At 32.8% G+C, this 20,075-nt stretch overlaps 4 protein-coding genes across 5 annotated transcripts in view; 1 reads left to right on the forward strand and 3 right to left on the reverse strand.

The window, feature by feature from the left end:
• LOC124365867 (pyridoxine/pyridoxamine 5'-phosphate oxidase-like) overlaps positions 1-8,345 on the reverse strand; it is a 31,041-nt gene extending 22,696 nt beyond the window's left edge. Inside the window, exon 1 of one of the 2 annotated variants that reach the window (XM_046821959.1) lies at positions 8,226-8,345. In XM_046821959.1, the coding sequence (XP_046677915.1) occupies positions 8,226-8,307 (82 nt within the window). In that variant the 5' untranslated portion in view covers positions 8,308-8,345. Of the gene's footprint in view, positions 1-700; positions 1,132-8,225 lie in introns of those variants that run through there. The other variant, XM_046821957.1, reaches the window with a different exon arrangement.
• A 1,122-nt stretch (positions 8,346-9,467) lies between these two features.
• Positions 9,468-16,164, reverse strand: LOC124366728 (26S rRNA (cytosine-C(5))-methyltransferase NOP2B). The gene is made up of 3 exons (XM_046823329.1): positions 16,146-16,164; positions 15,765-16,001; positions 9,468-12,654 (listed from the first exon to the last, which is right to left on the reverse strand). Exons 1-3 carry the CDS (start codon positions 16,162-16,164, stop codon positions 11,714-11,716), a joined length of 1,197 nt encoding a protein of 398 aa, XP_046679285.1. The 3' UTR covers positions 9,468-11,713.
• LOC124366727 (protein FAM133-like) lies at positions 10,086-11,678 on the reverse strand. Its single transcript, XM_046823328.1, has 2 exons — positions 11,667-11,678; positions 10,086-10,892 (listed from the first exon to the last, which is right to left on the reverse strand). The coding sequence occupies exons 1-2, from the start codon at positions 11,676-11,678 to the stop codon at positions 10,086-10,088; spliced, it is 819 nt and encodes a 272-aa protein (XP_046679284.1).
• A 174-nt stretch (positions 16,165-16,338) lies between the features above and the next one.
• The window catches only part of LOC124366729 (ATP-dependent RNA helicase DHX8), a 42,724-nt gene continuing 38,987 nt past the window's right edge, over positions 16,339-20,075 (forward strand). Inside the window, exons 1-3 of the mRNA XM_046823330.1 lie at positions 16,339-16,407; positions 17,642-17,804; positions 19,214-19,395. Of these exons, the coding sequence (XP_046679286.1) occupies positions 16,339-16,407; positions 17,642-17,804; positions 19,214-19,395 (414 nt within the window). The remainder of the gene's footprint in view (positions 16,408-17,641; positions 17,805-19,213; positions 19,396-20,075) is intronic.

A 20,075-nucleotide genomic window follows, 5' to 3' on the forward strand; every position in this document is an offset into this window, starting at 1 on the left:
AGTTGTTCTTGCCAAAGACTATTTTCAATCCATCTGGGAGAAGTGGACAGAGAAAGAAGCTCTAAGTGATAAGCGTATTCCAAGTGAATAGAAATGGCTGAGGTTGTTTTCTCACTTTAAAGAAAACCATATAACAGCAAACAACCTATTTAAAATTATTGAGTACGTGTTCTGCATGCCGGGGACATCAGCACCGGTTTGAAAGGGTGTTCTCCTTGATGAACAATGTGTGGACTGATGATCGTGGTTTGATGAAAGAGTCAACGGTAAAAGGTTTGATGACTTGTAAAATTAACGTTGGCCTCAGCTGTGAAGAATTTTACACCAAAATAAAAAGCATGAAAGAAGTGCTGAAAATGACGAAAAATACAAGCAAAATGTAAAATCTTAATCTTAAACTTATTTTAATGTGTGTTTGTCTTTTGCCATGTTAACGAGAATAACATTTATTCATTTTCATTTATAAATTATAATATAATGTCTAATTTACTTGTTACTAATTTACCTGCAAATACCTATATTTTTTCCAGACCCCAGGCTCTTCTGATGGGCGGACCCCCCAGCCCCCCCCCTTTTTTGTCCCGGTTGAGCTTTCAGAAAATCTGGCAAGCCTACTATTACATAACCTTGTTTCCATGTTTTAATCCATTCAAGCTAACCTGCATTCGATTAAAGACTAAATATATAAGAGTAGTCTTACCTTCCACTTTCAGTTCATTCTCTGTAGACCTATTACTTGCCATTCTCCTTTGAAAGGTTAATATGGTGTTAATTATTGTCTTGCTAGGGTTCCTCTTATTAAGTAAACTAACCGCATATACTAACATTGATTTGAAGTTGCAAAGTACACATCTATAGCCGTAGTTTAAAATTAAATAAGGCAAATTTTATTACAATATTGTTCAGCAACCACTAGGCTTTTCTATCAATATGCCTTTATAATCTCATTACATTACGTTGTAGATTGTGATCCTGTCACTTATGTATTACCGCAGTCTATTATAAAGTGTTAACTCTTTTACCATTGTAGTAAAAGGTTAACCTCCCTTACTCTTATCTATTAATACAGTAATGTCTCGCGATTTGCAACCGGGCTGAAGTTTACAGACGAATGCAAGCTGTTTTGTTTGTCAGTTATCACAACATATGTTCCCGAAGCTCACATAAAAGTAGTCTGGTCAAAACAAAAATGTCCTTCCATTTCGTAAGCCACTCAATTATTATCAAGTTAATTCTAATACTTTAATTTTAACAAGAATAATATTATTTATTAAACTCAATATTTTTGAAAACGAATACTACATTTATTGAAGCCGGTACACATCACTAAATGTAGCAATATATTAATAAGTCAACCACTATATCTCCGTAACCCGATTTGACGTCAAATTCAAATACTAAACACTAAAATACAGCATTTTATGTCTACTTTTAAAATATGCTTAACACAATTATTAGCAAGTACGTTACTTTAGTAACTATCGAAAAATACGAGATTATAGGAAGAAATAAAATGAGATTATGATTATGAGATAAATGTATATGCTGCGTTTTACAATAATAAGACAGTCAAGGATTGCAGTGAGCTTTGGAAAGGTCATCACAAACTATAGAAACTTAATAAACAGATATTAGTTTCTTTTGTTTGCACATGTTCCACAAATGGCCATATATCAATGATATTAAATCTTAACTTTGCAGTACATAGTGAGTGTGTCGAGTTGTGTCACACAATCGAAGCAATAGACAATCAGGATGATGTATCTAAATGGATACATTGCTATGTAAAGGGTTAAAAGTGGCACATTTTACTTTTGCAAAGATACAAGGGTATCTTTTAGACCTTTAAAAATCTGGAGATGGGATGAACGAGCCAACTGGCACAGCTGCCACATCCCGGCAAGGTATTGTACAGTGAAACTTTAAATGCGTTCGGAGCAGTGTTATAAATGTTGTTTTTTTGCCTTGTTAAAAATTCTGGATCCTTATTACAACACTAAAACAACACTGTGAGTTGTCACCACAGGGTCAATACTAAAGTATTGGTGAAGATCTAGAATGAAAAACTAAATTTTTTTTTACTAGATCATTAATATATTGTCAACACCACTGCAAAGAGGTCAGTACTCCTGTACGTTCATTATCGTTTTTTAACGTATAAAAGTACTACTGCTCTATTACTTCTGAGCCGATTCTCGTATAAAATGAGCAACTTAACATTCAAATGCCTTAAAAATATAATATATACTTGACATAGCATGAGTTATAGTATATTCTTTTGGGGAGGAGGGAATCATCTCATAGCAAAATATTTAAAAAAAATTCAATAAATACTTTAAGGGCAGAAAGATGATGTACTTACGAATAGAGTAAAACATAAAATATATAGAAATGAATGCCAATGTTATTATGTTTTGGGAACTGAGCTATTTGCTTTTGTTGTTTTGTTCTTATCATGTTATTTTCTAACAATTTATATACGTTTCTTTAACAAGACAAGGTAGTGTGTCGCAACAGGTTTTGCTGAGGTTGCATGGAAAATTTAGTCTATAGCTCAGTTTACAGTTAGGCTGCATGTGTTACTATGTCACAAATTTGGTGTTTCTTATACAGAAATGAAGTCCTCCTCCATAGACTAATGGATATAGTCTCGGCTCTATTTAATTTAAACAGAAAGACCTGATTTAAATAATTGTTCCAGCCTCTCAAGTGATAGGCTTTGCTAACGGTCAGCTAAAGATATATTCGCTAATACTTGTATGAGTGACTAAGTGGAAATATTTTTAGAGTGGCTAGTAGAAACTCAGAACAACCAACACCAAAACAAACTAGCCATTGAAACAATAATGTGCAATAAGTGTGTAATGCGTATCAGTGTCTTTGCTTAATTCATACTTTTTTTGTATTTTAACAGTAACTTCTAAAATAACCCTGAAAGGTATCAATGCCACAGCCAGAATCGAATTTTGCATACAAATATATAATTTATCCATTAACTATTAAGGGAATTGCAATAAAAAGAAACTTTTTGACTCTAACTTTGGACACCTGAATATCTAAAAGAACCTCATTCCACAACTGTAACGTATCAAAAATTAATACATGTATTATATTGGTTTATAGAGAAAAATAAAAATCCAAGCAGATTAAATTAAACGCAACGTTTAAAAATATAATTTTTTCTAAAAATAGAACCCACTAAGCAGTTGCACAAATGAGCCATCAGAGACTAGTAAACAACTCCTCATAAGGTAATCTCATCACATTGGTGCACATAGTCTTTAACAGTGGATGTGTGGCTTTAATGGGTCTGTCATCCCGGAGAAACAAAAACAAGTCCCATTAAATTTAAGGTAATCTAACTTCTAATATTATTCTAAATTGATTCACATAGTTGAGAACAAGAGAGAGTAGGATTGCTATTAATGTCAAATCACAGGTTTCATTATCAGCTGATTGTTAGTTAAGAATGATTACATTTTGAATTTATTTATGTTTCGTTTTAAATTCATGAATACAATGTTTGTTATCTAAAAAGAAGTTATTTTAGTATTTCTTTAGTGGCAACATGAGTAGAAAGCATGATAAATACAGAGATAACAGTGGGACTTATGCCTCATTTCAAACAAGTGGAAAAGTTTACATGTGAAGGATTTGATGAATCAACAAACTGGGAAGTTTATCAAGCCCATTTTCTGTTGCTGTGTAAGGTAAAAGATACAGGGGAGGATTCTCACAGAGCAGAAGGTAGAAGGTACCTCTTACTAGCTTATGTAGATGGACTGTTGAGAAAAGTCTTAAATTTTCTACTTCCATTGAAAATACATCAGGCCTCCTGAGATGAGATTGTTGGCGGGTTTAGGTCAGTATATAAGGCTAAAAAACCATTTTTGCAGCAAGATTAAAATTCGAAAAAGGTATTAGAGAAAATGGGGAAAGCTTTTCAGATCTTGTTGTACGATTAAAAGAACTCGCACAATATTGCAAGTATGGGAGTATTTTTATGAACGAATCAGAGACAGATTTGCAGGGGGAGTAAACTTTTCTAAATTTGAAATGGAAATACAACAGCGCTGGCCTAAGGGTATAAAGAAGATGGTACGCCATTGAAATCTGAAGACTTGTTGGAATTGGCACATATATTAGAATTAGCTCATTGTGAAATAGACAAGAATGGCAAGTGAAGTGATGGATGTATCAAAAGTTAATAAAAACTTTATTTTCAAAACATGGGTAAACATTAACAGTCTGTGTAACAGTTGTGGGCTGCAACATGAATATGGCAAATCAACAAAAATGTTTCAACTGTGAGAAAATTGGACATTTTTCTAGGGTTTGCAAGTTAAAAAAGTAAGTCGAATAAATGAGAACTCAGAAGATGTCAGCGATGTAGAAGTTCGACACCTAATGATGAATGAGGGTACAGAAAAAAGGAAAAATCCCTAAAGCTCATAGCCATCTAAAGCTTAATCGTGTAGAGGTAAACACACAATTCGATTCTGGTGCACAAGCTTCGATGATAGAAAATTGGGTCACCTGTCCTAGATAAATCTAATTCTAGGTACGTAGCATATGAAAACAATGTATTAAATATATACTAGGTGAATGTAATGTTACAGTCACTGTAGGTAATAAGATTCGCAGATTGAAAGTTGCTGTATTCAACAGAAATGACAATCCTCCGTTGATGTTAGCTTTCAATATGGAACTGTCCCCAGATGTGGTTATTAGTAAAGGAAAATGTGCGGGAAGAGCAAAACAAGAAAATAATAAACCTAGAGTTCAAGAGATTGTTAAGGAATTCAATGATGTATTTTCAGATGGCTTAAGAAGAATTAAAGCATACCAAGCAAAAATCCATGTAAAGGATGATGCAATATCTAAGCATTTCCCTGCTAGAGTTCCTTTCCCTATGAAAACTAGTATTGAAAATGAACTATAACGACTTGTTAAGGAAGGAGTCATACAAGAAGTGAACCCCGCCCAAATGAACTGGACTGACAGAAATGAACGTATTAGGAACTTGAGAGAAGTGTTACGAAGAATAAAAAAGGTTGGTTTAAAAGCAAAGTCGAGTAAATGTAAATTTTTGAGAAGTCTGTAACTTATTTAGGACATAAAATCGACCAAAACGGTATACATCCAACACAAAAAAAGATATAGGCAATACAAGACAATATTGCTCTATTGTCATCGACAAATATAAAGCAACTAAGATCGTTCTTGGGTTCTATAAAAATTCGTTCCAGGACTTCATGCTATTTGTACTGTTCTACATAAGCTAACAGAAACAAACTCAAGGTGGGGTTGGACCGAAAAAGAGGAAGAGATCTTTAAGAAGGTAAAAACAATATTGATCAGTAAAGATACGGTGCTACCGTATGATAAATTGAAACCTTTGGTAATGGTCTGTGATACCTCAGAAAATGGCCTTGGATGTGTACACTTATGCAGGGATATGAAAAACCGATTGCTTATACAAGTCATACTCTTATACCTGCCGAAAAACAATATTCTAATATTGATAGAGAAGCTTTGGCTATTGTATTTGGAGTTGTATTGGAGGAAATTTCACCAATACGTCTACGGTTGGGAATTCACACTAGTGACTGACCACAAACCACTGCAACAAATCTTTGGAAATTCCCGAATCCACCTTCATCTTCCGAAGGTTTTTTACAATCGTTTAGTGAGATGGGCTCTTGAACTAAATCAATACCAATATGAAATTGAATATAGGAAGGGAGAAGACAATGTATGTGCAGATGTTTTGTCCGGCTTCCAATTCAAGAAAACAACCAGAGGAGGAGACCTATGTTAAGTTCTTAAATGTGGATAAAGTTAATAGTATAATGTCTTTTGAAATGTTAAAACAACAAATATCAAAGGATAGGGAATTGAAAGGTGGTGAGAAATTATGTGAGGAGACACTCTTGGCTCAATGTTGTCCCTGAATGTTTCAAACCATACCAACTAAAGAGAGATGAATTAATAGTTGAAGATGATATTCTATTGTGGTTTGGAAGAATCGTTCCAAAATGTAAGAGGGCTGATATTTTGCACTCAGGACATCCTGTTATTGCAGCTGAAATCCGTTACATGGTAGTATGTGTGGTGGCCTAACATCGATCATGATATTGGGATGTTCATAAAAAAGTGCACTCCTTGCCAAGAGAATCGAGATAACATAGAAGAGGTACCATTATATCCTTGGAATGCACCAGAAAAGATTTGGAAAAGAGTACACATTGAGTTAGCTGGACCAGTCAATGCTCTATGTGGCTGGTAGGTATTGATGCTCTCTCTAAGTGGGCAGAAGTTGACTACTTGAAGATGACAACATCTACAGCAATCAAACAATGATTGGGAGCATGGTTAAGTAGATACACACTACCAAATGAAATAGTCACTGATAATGGACCGTAGTTTTTTCAAGTGAGATTGAAAACTTTTTCAAAAGAAATGCAATAAACCATATTAAGACTACTTCTTACCATCCAAAAAGTAATAGACTTGTGGAACAGCTTATCAGAACCTTGAGTAGGAGACACTACTTGATGAAAAAGGAAGTAGGAGACGGTACATTAGCTCTCCAAAATGTACTCTTTAGTTACACAAATTCCCCTCAAAAAACCACCGGAAAGGCTTCAGCTGAAATGGTTTTAGGATGCAGAATGCCCACAGTATTTGACAATATGAAACCTAATCTTACAATGAAAATTTAAGCAAACTTTGGAGATATCAAACTAGGGATATGCTGGAGTTGTGGGGAAACAAAATGGATTATACGAAGTTCTTGCTGGTGGAATTGTAAAAAAGGAGCATTCAGACCAATTGAGAAATTGTGTGGGTGCCGTATATGAAAACAGGCAACGATCCAATATTAATGGCGATGACAATTATTAAGAGGAGAAAAGTGTAGGATTACTATTAATGTCAAATCACAGATTTTATTATCAGCTGATTATTAGTTGAGAATGTTTATATTTTAAGTTTATTTATGTTTGTCTAAATTGATGAATAAAATGTTTGTTGTCCTCCTCCGTAGACTAATGGTTATAGTCTCGGCTCTAAACGAGAGATCACGGGTTCAAATCCTGGGGAAGTTCAACCATGTAGATTGACAATAAAAACCAGTGAACATCAAAGCCGGCATAGGTGAGACACCAAGGCTTAAATAATAACAAAAAAAAGAAGTTTGTTGTCAAAAAAGAAGTTGTTTTAGTAATTCTCTAACGGGAGAGAGAATAATGCATGGGTTGATAGTCAGTTCTAAATTAGCCATGTGGACGAGCAATCATCACTCAAACGTGCTGGCAGTCAGTTCTCACTAACTGTGCAGACAAAGTCTTAAAAAAAACTGTGCAAGTGGACAGATCTTTAGTGGAACACACATCCAACATTGTATTAAATATGTTTAAAATGAAGTACGAATCATCATCAGGATACTTGCAGTCAAGAGTTATTTATTTTATCATTTGAACTATTTAAAAAAAGGACTTTCAATATTTTTTCAAAATTAAGTTTGGAGATTTTTATTCTTTGTTATCCATCTAAATTTGAATTTAAAACAACAATTTCATATAAATCTGTGATTGAAAATAGTGGACTGGAATTTATTTCTCAATACTAGTACTCAAGTGACAAAGGTAGCTAACTAAACTTTATTTTACAATAAATATTAACATTCAAAATTTATAAACTGAACATGATAATGAAATTGTGTGAAATTTAATCTACAAGCAACAATTTTTGTTCATCATTTAGAACTGGGATTTTAAACTCTGAGGTACTATAGAGCAATCTATCAATGGCAGAGCTGAACCGTAATATCTGATCTGCAACACAACCAAGTTCATAACAAGAAAACATCTTATTCTCATTACTGTAGCACTCGTACACTTCCAAATGTACGAGTAAAAAATGGTTTCATGTAGGTTCAGAGACACTTTATTTTTTATCATTTTATGATTTTTAATTTCACTCCTACAATTAAAATTTGTTTGTGATCTTGTGCTCTTAGATGTACAATCATATTATGTTTGATTAAGTAATAATGATTATTGTATCTATGATCACCTTAAATATCATCAAAATATAATGAAGAAATCTGAGTTTGGAGTTCTTTGTATACTCACAGGTCGTGTAAAATAGCACAAAAGAACTGAACAAATTGTCATTAAAAGTAGTTAGTTATGTTAACAATTTTATGATTTACTTCCTACCTTGAATATTCATTTGAGTGTTTTCAGACATTGTCAACAACCAACACAAGATGAAGATTACTGTAACATTTCTAGACCACATGATATCTTAGTAATTTGGCTTATCTCTAAGCCATTCATTACCAGCTCGATTCTGAGTACATTCATATTAAAACATGTTATAAAATTACAAGTAGTAGGATGTTTTTGTTTTGTTTTTTGTGGGGGGGGGGGGCGGTGAGGGAGGCTGACCACAAAGTTATAAAAATAACGTTTGTTATGGTTTAAATATATGACCTAATACTAATAATTGTCCATTTGTATTTACGGAAACATTTTTTAACACTGTTATGAGTATGAGTAGCTGCAATAATAGAGTCTACTTGAATTTTAACATGCACTATTTTAACACAAACTCATTTATTTTATTTTAGAACCGGCTGTAGAGAAAGAAACTTGAGTTTTTTTCCATAAGAACAATGTTGAACTTCACATACTTTTACAGCCTTATTTTTTTATTGTAGCATTATGGGAGATGACTCATTTTAAAAGATATAATTAATACACCTCTTAATGCGTTTTATTATTTTTTGTTAAGTGTATACTTTTTGAATAATTAAATAATGAAGTACATAAAAGTTATAGACTGTCTTTTGTTTGAATAACCTGTAAAAATATTGAATGATCTAAAAAGTATTTATTATTATTAATGTAATGAAAATAACTAAAACCCTTTAAATTAATCTCTCTTACCTTTGCCAACTTAAGTAGTATTTGTATTTGTTGACAATGGATTGGTTGTTAGTCATATTTTGTTTATGTTATTAACTCCACTTATAGGGTTATCTATATATATTAATGTAATGAAAATAACTAAAACCCTTTAAATTAATTTGGCAATTAAGTTGGCAAAGGTAAGAGAAGATTAATTTAAAGGGTTTTAGTTATTTTCATTACATTAATATATATAGATAACCCTATAAGTGGAGTTAATAACATAATATTTATTATTAATTTATCTTTAAAATGAGACATTTCCTATAATTCTATTTCTAAAGATAAGGTTGTAAAATGCATCATGTAACATTGTTCTTAAAGGGTTACAATCAAGATGGCCACCAGTACAGCAAGTTCTTAAGTGTAACAACTATACTTAAAGAATTTGAAATCTTTAAGATAATGAACAATAATCCATCTCACCATTACATTTATGTTTTACATGAATTATATATAATTGGAAGATAATTCAAGACAAAACATTAATTCAGAATTTCTGAACAACCATTTAATTCTCATTTTACAATAAAACTGAAAAAAACACAAATAATATAACAATTAAACGCACAAGTCCAAACAATATAAAAATATATTTTAAGAGTGAAATGAAATTTTCCCAAAAAATGTGAAATGAAATACAAAACTAACTACATTTATTAAAATGTACATAATCACGGATAAGTAAACTACTTTTACACAATTTTAACAATAATGTTCATTTTGCTTAACAATGTCATTGGTTTTTATTTTTTGTTAAGCATGTGTGTTTCATTAGCATTTTGTTCGCTTAGGTTTCTAACTAAACATCTATAGTAAAATATTTAAAAAAGTTGTTTTAATAGAATTTTTTTATGATGCAGATCATGTCAGTGATTATTTTATGATCAATAGTCAAATTTATGTCTTAACTATAGTACCAGACGTTTTCTTTTTTTCTTTAATCTTACAATAATTGTTTTCTTATTTTTGTAATGTATAGCACTAAGGTTTATTGATGTTTAAATTATTTTCTAACAATAGAAGTTCAATATTTGGTACTGAAAACCTTCTTTTTTGTTTCTTCTTTTTAAATTTTTTTAAATTCATTTTCTATGAATTTTGAGATTAAGTTTTCTCTTTGACACTGTCTTCATTTTCTGCAAACTCTTCAGAATGTTTTTTCTTGTGCTTTTTTTTCTTAGATCTATTTTCTTCATTTTGAATATTACTAACTTCAGATAAAGCCTCATCTATTGCTGGTAACTTGTCTTCATTTTCTGCAAACTCTTCAGAATGTTTTTTCTTGTGCTTCTTTTTCTTAGATCTATTTTCTTCATTTTGAATATTACTAACTTCTGATAAAACCTCATCTGCTGGTAATTCGTCTTCATTTTCTGCAAACTCTTCAGAATGTTTTTTCTTGTGCTTTTTTTTCTTAGATCTATTTTCTTCATTTTGAATATTACTAACTTCAGATAAAGCCTCATCTACTCCTGGTAACTCGTCTTCATTTTCTGCAAACTCTTCAGAATGTTGTTTCTTGTGCTTTCTTTTCTTAGATATATTTTCTTCATTTTGAATATTACTAATTTCAGATAAAGCCTCATCTACTGCTGGTAACTCGTCTTCATTTTCTGCAAACTCTTCAGAATGTTTTTTCTTGTGTTTCTTTTTCTTAGATCTATTTTCTTCATTTGGAATTTTACTAATTTCAGATACAGCCTCCTCATCTACTGCTGATAACTTTTCTTCATTTTCTGCTAACTCTTCAGAATCTTTTTTCTTGTGCTTTTTTTTCTTAGATATATTTTCCTCATTTGGAATCTTACTGACTTCAGATAAAGCCTCATTTCTTGGTAACTCTTTTTTGGATTTCTTGGACTTAATTAATTTGCTATTTGATATATCAATAGCTTGCTCATTGTCAACTAACTGTTCACTTATATTTGTTTTAATTTTACTGTGGGTTTTTATTTTAGATGTGTTATCTTCATCATGAGATTTACTTAAGCCATCAACACTATCTTGTGAATCTATTTGTTTTTTATTTTTATTCTTTTTTCTTAACTTTGTTTTATTATTAATACTGTCTATTTCAGTAGCATCTGGCTTATTCATTTTTTTATTAACTTTTTCCTTTAACTTCTTCATTCTCGCATATCTCAATTTGGCCTTAGAGAATAATTTAATTTTTGCACTACAGGTACTCTGTGAGTCGTCTTTTTCATGATTCTTCTTACCAGAAATTTCAATTAAACCGTTTTTGCTCTTTTTTGTTTTAAGATTATCATCAGCTGTTAATTTGGTTTTATTGACCAACTTTTTAGAAATCTTTAATTTTCTTTGTCTCAAACGTTTCTTTTGAGAGACTGTTAAGACTTTTGAAGCCAATCTATTCTGTGGAACACTGAAGTCCATTTTGTTATTATCTTCTTTATCAAATTGTTCTTGACTAGATGATTTTTTTATATTCTTATGACCATCATCTTTAAATCTTTTATGACTTGAATTTTCATTGTTTTCACTACTGCTTTCTTTTCTTTTCTTGAATATATTTTGTTCATATCCACCACTTTCATAGCTCTCATTACTCTTTTTACTTTTTGTTCTTGATATGTTTGAGGTTTCACCACCCTCAGTACTTCCAATGGTACATTTCACATTAGTACTATCAAATTTATTCTTGGGAGAACCATATTTGTATACTTTTCTCTCCATGTTTAAAATGGAACTATGCTCAGTTTCTGGCATGTTTACATTTTTATCAACAACGTCCTGTTTAAAAAAAACCTTTTATGACCTGAATTTTGATCAGTGTTTTCATTACTGTTATGCATTCTTTTTTTCAATGTATCTTGTTCACTCTTATTATTTTCATAGTTGAAATAGTTTTTGTTACCTCTCACTGATTTGTTTTCTCTGTCTAAATCATTTTCAGTGTTGTACTTTACTTTGGTATCATCATTTTTATACTTAGAAGATCCATTTTCACAGACCTTTTTATTCATATCTTCAATATAATCTTGATTATTTTCTGGCACAGACCTTGTATCATCTCTGGAGTAATGTTTTTTCCTCTCAAATACTGCTACAAAAAATCCATTGGTTAAATCTGTTTCTGGGCGAGAATAAATGCATTCTGTACCAAATTCAAAGTCTTCCGAACCAAAACTTTTCCATCCTGGTAACTTCTTAGACACATTCACCAGCTGGAATTCGTGGTGCTTGCTGTTGAGGGCAGCCTGCACTACCTCCTCATTCTCTTCTACGTTGAGAGAGCAGGTTGAGTAGACAACGCGTTTGGCTGCCGGGAACTTGGTGAAAGCGAACCTGATCAACGTCAGCTGGAACCCTTGAAGTTTGTACAGGCGCTCTTTGTCAGAAGAGGAATGCAGACTAGAACGTGGTTGCCTGTCTCTCATACCAGACCCGGAGCATGTGGGGTCCAACAGTATGTATTCCACATCACTGTATTTTTCCAACGATAGTTTTGTGACATCACTGTGTAAAGTCACCACATTGTCTGCTCCACTGTTGGCTATCATCTCTTTCAGGGATTGGAATCTGCCTTCATCTCTTTCCACAGCGTACACCTTCCTGCAAAATAAACATAATGTATATTCTGATGTAGCATTTGCGGTGCAATGGCTATACAATAGTGTGTAAAGATGAATAATATTCAAAGACTTACTTTCTTGACGACACAGTGTTTATTAGAGACAGTATTGTTTTTTTGTAAAAAAATTATTTTTGAAAGTTGTATTGAAAATGTCTTTTAGAAGCCCTGATTTTTAAAATTAAATTTTTGTGTAAGTTTGTTAACCTAAATGATTTGTTAGTGTTACCAGAACCAACTTTGTTACAATAAGACAAATGCAGACTTGTTCCCAGGTGTTTTCAGTTGACATTGTGAGTAAGAGGCTTCATAATTTCCTCTGAACACTCCTTAACCACTAACATTGGGATTCATCATGGCCAGAATATTTCTTGGGTTTACACCCCCCCCCCCCCACCCCCCCCCCCCCCCACCCCCCCCCCCCCCCACCCCCCCCCCCCCCCACCCCCCCCCCCCCCCACCCCCCCCCCCCCCCACCCCCCATTATATTTTTAAGGGGATACCTTATTAAGAACTGTTTGGATATAAAATTCTATATAGACAATTCAATATTCTTATTAAAGCCAAAAGCATCATGTGCTTCATCCTTTTTCATTATCAGATTTCTAATCTCTTTCAGTTAAACTCGAAATTGTTCGCTTACAAAATCTTTGGATACAGTTAATTAAATTTGTGATACCATAATTTTAGTGGTGCAGGCAATCCTCCTTCCAAGAGAAAGTAAACTCATGCATTAGTAAAAGACCAAAACAGTTTTGAAATAAGAACGTTATTGTAATCCTGATCTTTTTGGTCCTAAAAGTAGTAACTCTTCCATCTTCTTAACCCTTTTAGGACCAGCATCAAAAAATTAGTGTGTGCTAAAAATATATCATGTTTTCCAAGCACTCTGTACCAAAAACTGCTCAGTACCCAATGAGAGGGACTTATACACGTATTTGGAAAAACAATCATATCTGGACTTGTATTCAACACATCTTTATGTTTTTGGTACCATTGTTTTTCGGAATTAAATTCTGCATCGAAAACCATAAGTATTATACTATAGTAGTATAAAATAAAATTAGTACTCACTAAAATAAAATATTTATAATTAAAAAAATTTGTTTTGCAAAATTTACATTTTTTGTAATAAAACAAAAAAAAACAAGACATATTTTTACTGTGGGAAACACTACTATTTTATTCCTCCTCACATAATGAGTAAGAATACCAAAAAACATGTTATTTGTATAATAAATAAATTAATGGTACACACATTTGTAAAACAAAAAATATTTGGTATTTTATTAAATGTACACAACCATAAACATGCAACATGCATGTTATTGAAACATACTGGAAACACTTACATTGTACTATGAAGTTGTTAGTATCTATTTCTTAATTGTCTTTATATAAAAAAAAAAAACCGTTAAATTTTTTAACACACAGAAGTTATTTACACATTTGCTTTACATTTATTTGCATACATGTTTGACAAAGCAAACTGAATGGCATCCTTCTTTACATCGGTTGCACACTAATCTTGATTTTTACATCGGTTGCACACTAATCTTGATTTTTTCTTTGATTTATTGTAGTCCTTTCCCTTTGTTGTGCATACCCAACAGGTTTTTACCTTATTTTCAGGCAACCTTTCAAGACCAAGCCGTTTTCCATTGCCATCACCACTTCCAGGAATATCTTGCTGTTTAATGTCAACCATTCATCTGATATGCTATCAATAATACTGACAATACATTGGTACCTTGACATTGCCTTGATATTATTGTTTGTAGAATTTTTCCTTGTACAGCACATAGGCATTCAAAACCATCCTAGCAAAAAGGTTGTTGAACGTTACTTTTTTCCAAATATTTGATGGTCCTTCGCTCATCTAAGTAACTGTAGAGCATCATGTCAAAGTGGTCTATTCCTCCCATGTATTTATTGTAATCCTGTATTATTGCAGGTTTCATTTCTGTTGTTTCTCTCCCTCGTCTCCTTTTGGTTATTTCTATGTTTCTAACATTTGGTTTCGATGACATGAGAAGAACTGGTCGATTTTGATTTTTGTTGTGGTGGTAGGCTAACATGACAGTATTCTCCTTTTTATAGTAGACTGATTGTCCAGGTTCTAACTGAGATTTTATTTCATTTGGCAAACCTTTCCTGTTCCTGCGGACAGTTCCTGTCATGAAGGTGTTTTTAGAATACAGCATTTGAGCAAGAGGAATGCTGGTAAAAAAATTGTCTGTAAATATTTGGAAGCCTCTATTAAAGTAACTACAAAGTGATAGAAGCTTAGACACAACTGTATATGCAAGGCCTTTGTTTTTAATTTCATCTTTATCTTCCTGTGACCTAGCTCCTTTATAGCAAAAGAAACTTAGGCAGTACTTACTTACAGCATCGCACAAAACCCAAAGTTTTATGCCCCAGTGGTGGTGGTGCTTATTAGGCATGTACTGCATAAGACTGGTCTGATTTTTTGTTCCAATAAGACTTTTGTCTATTGACAGTTGTTGATGTCCAGTATAGAAATACTGAAACATGCGGTTACAATGGTCTTGCAGGTTTTGAAACTTTTGAGTTGCATTATATCCAGGTTCATTGCTTTTTGGGTGCTTACTGTTGTCTATCATATGGGAAAAATGAGAGTATAGACTCAAATCGTGACCGCAGAAACATTTTACAAAACCAAGGCGTTGACTGGGAGCTAGTTTGAGACTAGTAAGATTTTATTGTTGGTTTCCTTATTAATACCATGTTCAACAAAACTGCAATGAATGCTTTTATTTCGATCAGTGAAACTGGAACCCAAGACCTAAACTTACTGTGAGGGAAAAGATTGTTGCCTCTTGAGGTAAGGGTTTGTGTGGCATACCTATTAGTTTCAGTAAGAAATAGTTGTAACAGAGTGTTAGTGAAGAATAAACTAAAATAACTTATAGGCTTGGCAGTCATTGGATCTAAGTTACAGTGCCTTGGACCAGGAGTTTCTAAGAAAGAAAAACTATGTACAAACTCCATTCCATCATTCTCATCTGTTTTTTCCCAAGTTTCTGCAGTTTGATTCGTTACATCAATAGGCCTGACATTATTTTCACTGTCAGAACTACAAGCAAGATCATTTTCAGAGGAATCACTAAGTACTTGCCTGTTTATAGGCCTAGGCCTAGTCGAGGAGATATGCTGTCTTCTACCTCTCTTAGTTGGTTGAGATCTAGGTCTGTCTTGTGAAAGTTCCACATTACTATCTGACAAAGAATCCAACACAGGCCTACTTGGCATGAAAGGCCTATTTGAAGATGATGGATCATCATTAGGATTATGTGTTGGATCGTTGTCCGAGTCATCATCAAATATGTCAGCAGAGTTTTCTGAATCAAGTTCTTCTTCCAATTCTCTGTCCACTTCACTTGGTCTAAGATTTTCCCCAGCTATTGTATAAATTTACTTACATAATAAAACAAGGTTTATTATGAATAACACTAAACAAAAATAAGTTTAACCTATAACGGTAAACAATAACACAGCACATGACAACAACAAACCAAGCCGCGTACGTCACTACTGAGACAGACGACAGCTGACGGCGGCCATTTGTCACTGCCTTCTAAACCGTGTCATCAGTTTGTTACGAAGGTTATAATGATCCTAATTAAAGGCTATTTTTGCTGGAAATACTTTTAAATCAATATTAATGAATTAAAATGTCATTATAAATAATTAAGAAAGCGATAACATTTAATATAACGGCAACACGAACAGTTGTAAATGCTGTGCGATTTCAGGACGGCCGGTCTTATTCCTGTAAATAATGGCTGTCCACAAATCGACCGCTTGGTATTTTTACCATATTATTTTGCCATCCAAAAATCACACGGCTGGTCCTCAGAGGGTTAAAATTAATTTTAAATTTTAATATTTTGGGTAATTGAGAACAGTTTACCACATCCTCATAAGGCGTCAATATGTAATGGAGGGGACAGCTTTGAATTGATGATAAAAATATTTTATTATTAAGATATTTTGTCACCAAAATTGAGTATTTTTATCTTGATCAAAACTGTCGTACAAGGGATGCACTGACTCCCTACTTTACTTCTCAAGTTCTCTGCGCACATATGTAGTTTATAAGGTATGATTATGCCACACCTGTTTTGTGTAACAGGTTTCGTTGAGGTTGTATGCAAAATTTAAAGTCTATAATTCTTTCATTTTGGAAATGAGCTATGGCTAGACAGACAGCCAATCATACAGAAAAAATGTTTATATCCCCCCCCCCCCCCGTCAAACAAAAGGTAAATTTAGTCAACCTACTGAGTGATAGGCTTCAACGGTCAGCCAAATTCCACGGTTGGACATGCACCATCATAGGACTTATATTTTTTTGTGTAGAAATGAAGTTTCATGCAAAATTTAAAGTCTGCATATGGAATCTTTCTCAAGATACCTTGCCACATCATATATTCACATTTTTGTTCATTAAGTTAGGTTTTGTAGCAATGTTCAAATAATAAATTCCAGTACCCTAGGGAGGGTAATACAACACAAGAGTGTGCTGAAATCAAATCTTGTTACCAATTATAATGTTGACTTTTCATTCTATTATTTTTTTTTACTGTGCGAATAAAAATATCTCATATGATCGTACTCAGTTTGCTTACAACATTTATTTACTCTGCTATTTCCTCATTGTCATCAAGGTTACCCATAAGATCAATGTAAAAATGGTTGCTTACGCTCAGTAAAATCCCATGGGATGGCATGCATCATCGTCGAACTCAGTGATTCATTCTATTAAGTATGTTATCTCCATGATAAACATTTTTTAATGGGTCTAACCACATAACAATGTGTATGATATGTAGTAGCTGTAAAATGATGATTTTAATATAATCCTATACATTTAAATGTCAGCTTTACTATTTCATAAGTACTTCATATTTGGATAGTTTTCATTATTTAGGTCATATTTGGATAGTTTTCATTATTTAGGTATTTTTGAAGAGAACTTTAATGAGCTCTTTTCCGATATGTATGACTGCTTAAATTTACATATAACAATGTTTGACAGGTGCGGATAGTGAAGAACCCAGACGGATCGCTAGCCCAGGCTGCCATGATGCAGAGTGCTCTAGCCAAAGAACGACGAGAGCAGAAAATGCTACAAAGAGAACAGGAACTAGACTCTGTTCCCACTGGGCTGAACAAGAACTGGATAGATCCCCTACCTGACAGTGAGTAAACCAAGTTACATGTCACATTTAAGTTTTACTGATTTGAAAATAAGGAACCCATTTTTAATAATAACATAAATCTTTAATAAAATATTCTTGATTGTCACAGTTATTCAGTATGCTCAGAAAATAGATTGATTTTCACATCTTGTAAACTTTGTGAACAAATATTAATAGTCAGCTACAAACTATTAAATTTCAGTGAAGTGAAAAGTAATAAGGATTCAGTAAAGTGTGTAGAATAAAATGGAATATAATAATTCCACTAACAAATGGGTGTTTCAAAAAGGATGAATTTCAAAGATTTATATACAATTTAACAGTTTTATATATATATATATATATATATATATATATATATATATATATATATATATATATATATATATAAGGGTGTTTCAGACAACCTGTCTCGTAATAATGTCTAGCTGTCAAATAGCTAACTGCAGAGTTTAAGTTTAAATGGATTTTTGACTAAAACAACCCTAAAGAATTTCTTTAAATTAAATTCAATCGCTTAAAAGTACAGTGTCCTGAAAACACAGAGGGTCCCATGTTGGAATCTTCAAAAATTGTAAATGCAAAGACATGCCATGTTGTACATTACTTAAAGGTTTTTCCATCCTTAATATTTTGTTAGGAGAAATTTAACTATCTATATTTGTTTAAAAATGACGGCCACAAGTGAATAAAAATTAGTGGTTTTTTCTTTTGTTACCACTCCTGTGATAAAATCCACACCAAGATAAAATTATTTTGATACCTGTTAACAAGAGCTTTCAAATTATACAATTCATAGCCTTATTTTTCAAAAATGTTCCATCACTGTAAAACTAACTTTAAGAAAAATAGAAATATCCCCATAACCCAAACATTTCATTTAGTAAGGGTTGGGCATGGACAACATCAAATTAAAGGGTGTACCAAACTGAACAACTTTAACATTTAAAGTTACTTTCTATCTCTAATCATTATAAAGCTGCGCCAAATAAACTTTATTTATGTATACTGAATGGAAATTTACAAGTATTTAGGGAATTAAGAGAAATAAAAATAAAATAAAATATTTGGCTAAGTTTCGGCATGTTAAATTGTTATGGTTATTTAAAAAATGTTTGCACTTGCAACCTTATTGACTCTGGTACCGTTTTAAACCTTCCTTTATAGTGAAATCTTACCTGCATTTGAAAGTAAGGTGCAAGAAAGTAATAATGTAATGTTTTTGTAAAAGACTCTTGTCAACTAATTTTTGGGAAAAATAATGTGGTTTAAAGTAATGTTTTATTCTAAAACATGTGTAACTCTTAGATTTAGTCTATAATCAGTCAAAGTAGAACATAAAATCACGTGAAATTGACATAAAATCAGTGAATTTTTGAACATGCTCATTGTTTTGTTACACTGAGCAGGTGATGGCAGAGCACTGGCTGCCAACATGCGAGGGATCGGACTGGCCAACCAGGACCTACCCGAGTGGAAGAAACATGTCATCGGTGGCAAGAAGAGCTCCTTCGGTATGAAGACAAACATGACACTACTGGAGCAGCGGCAAAGCCTGCCCATCTACAAGCTGAAGGACGAGCTCACCAAGGTACAAATATCATTAGAGCTTTTCGTTTCCGAGAAGAGAAAATTGGATCATACCTTGTATTATTAACACATGTTTTTGGAACAGAGTTTCTAAAGAAAAGAAATGGGAGCGTGTTGGATTCTTTACCCATTTTTATGGAGCGGTGTTATATTTAGAGCAGATTACCAGGCCTGGTCTGTCGTAAATTCCTGTATTAGCATGTGTACGAAATTGTGTGTGTTATTCTTTTTTCAAAGATAAATTGTTTTATTTAAATGTTAATGTAAAAAAGTTATTATTAGTTTATTAAATGTTACAGTATATGTTTAGATTTTTAGTCGTTAACACATGTTGAAAATTACTTTTAGTATGCACAATGTTAATTATTTATTTTTATCATGATGCAGGTTAAATGTAAGAAAGGGCAATGCTAAATAGGGAATTGTTCATTTAATTTTTGATATGGAGTAGGAATATATTTGCCTGTACATTTAAAAAGAGGAGGAGTGTTACTGATATCATACAAGATAATCCTCCCTCTGGGCAATTGCCACAGATTGCTCGACAGAGAACCTGGCACTAAATTCCAATCGCCCCTGACTGCTTTATCATTGCTCTCTACTTTGTATTGCCATCGTATTATGGCATCTTTTTCTTCTGAGAGATGGCTTTTTGCCATGCACTTAAGCCTCAAGGGCCTT

Source organism: Homalodisca vitripennis, chromosome 7 (genome assembly GCF_021130785.1).
Source record: "Homalodisca vitripennis isolate AUS2020 chromosome 7, UT_GWSS_2.1, whole genome shotgun sequence".
In the NCBI taxonomy this organism is placed as follows: domain Eukaryota; kingdom Metazoa; phylum Arthropoda; class Insecta; order Hemiptera; family Cicadellidae; genus Homalodisca; species Homalodisca vitripennis.

What these genes read in the sequence shown, in the direction of transcription:
- LOC124366728 (XM_046823329.1), bottom strand. An exon ending in ATCTCAACCAACTAAGAGAG is followed by an intron (nt 12,655 to 15,764) that starts GTAGAAGACAGC and finishes TGTGTCGTCAAG; the next exon opens with AAAGTAAGTCTTTGAATATT.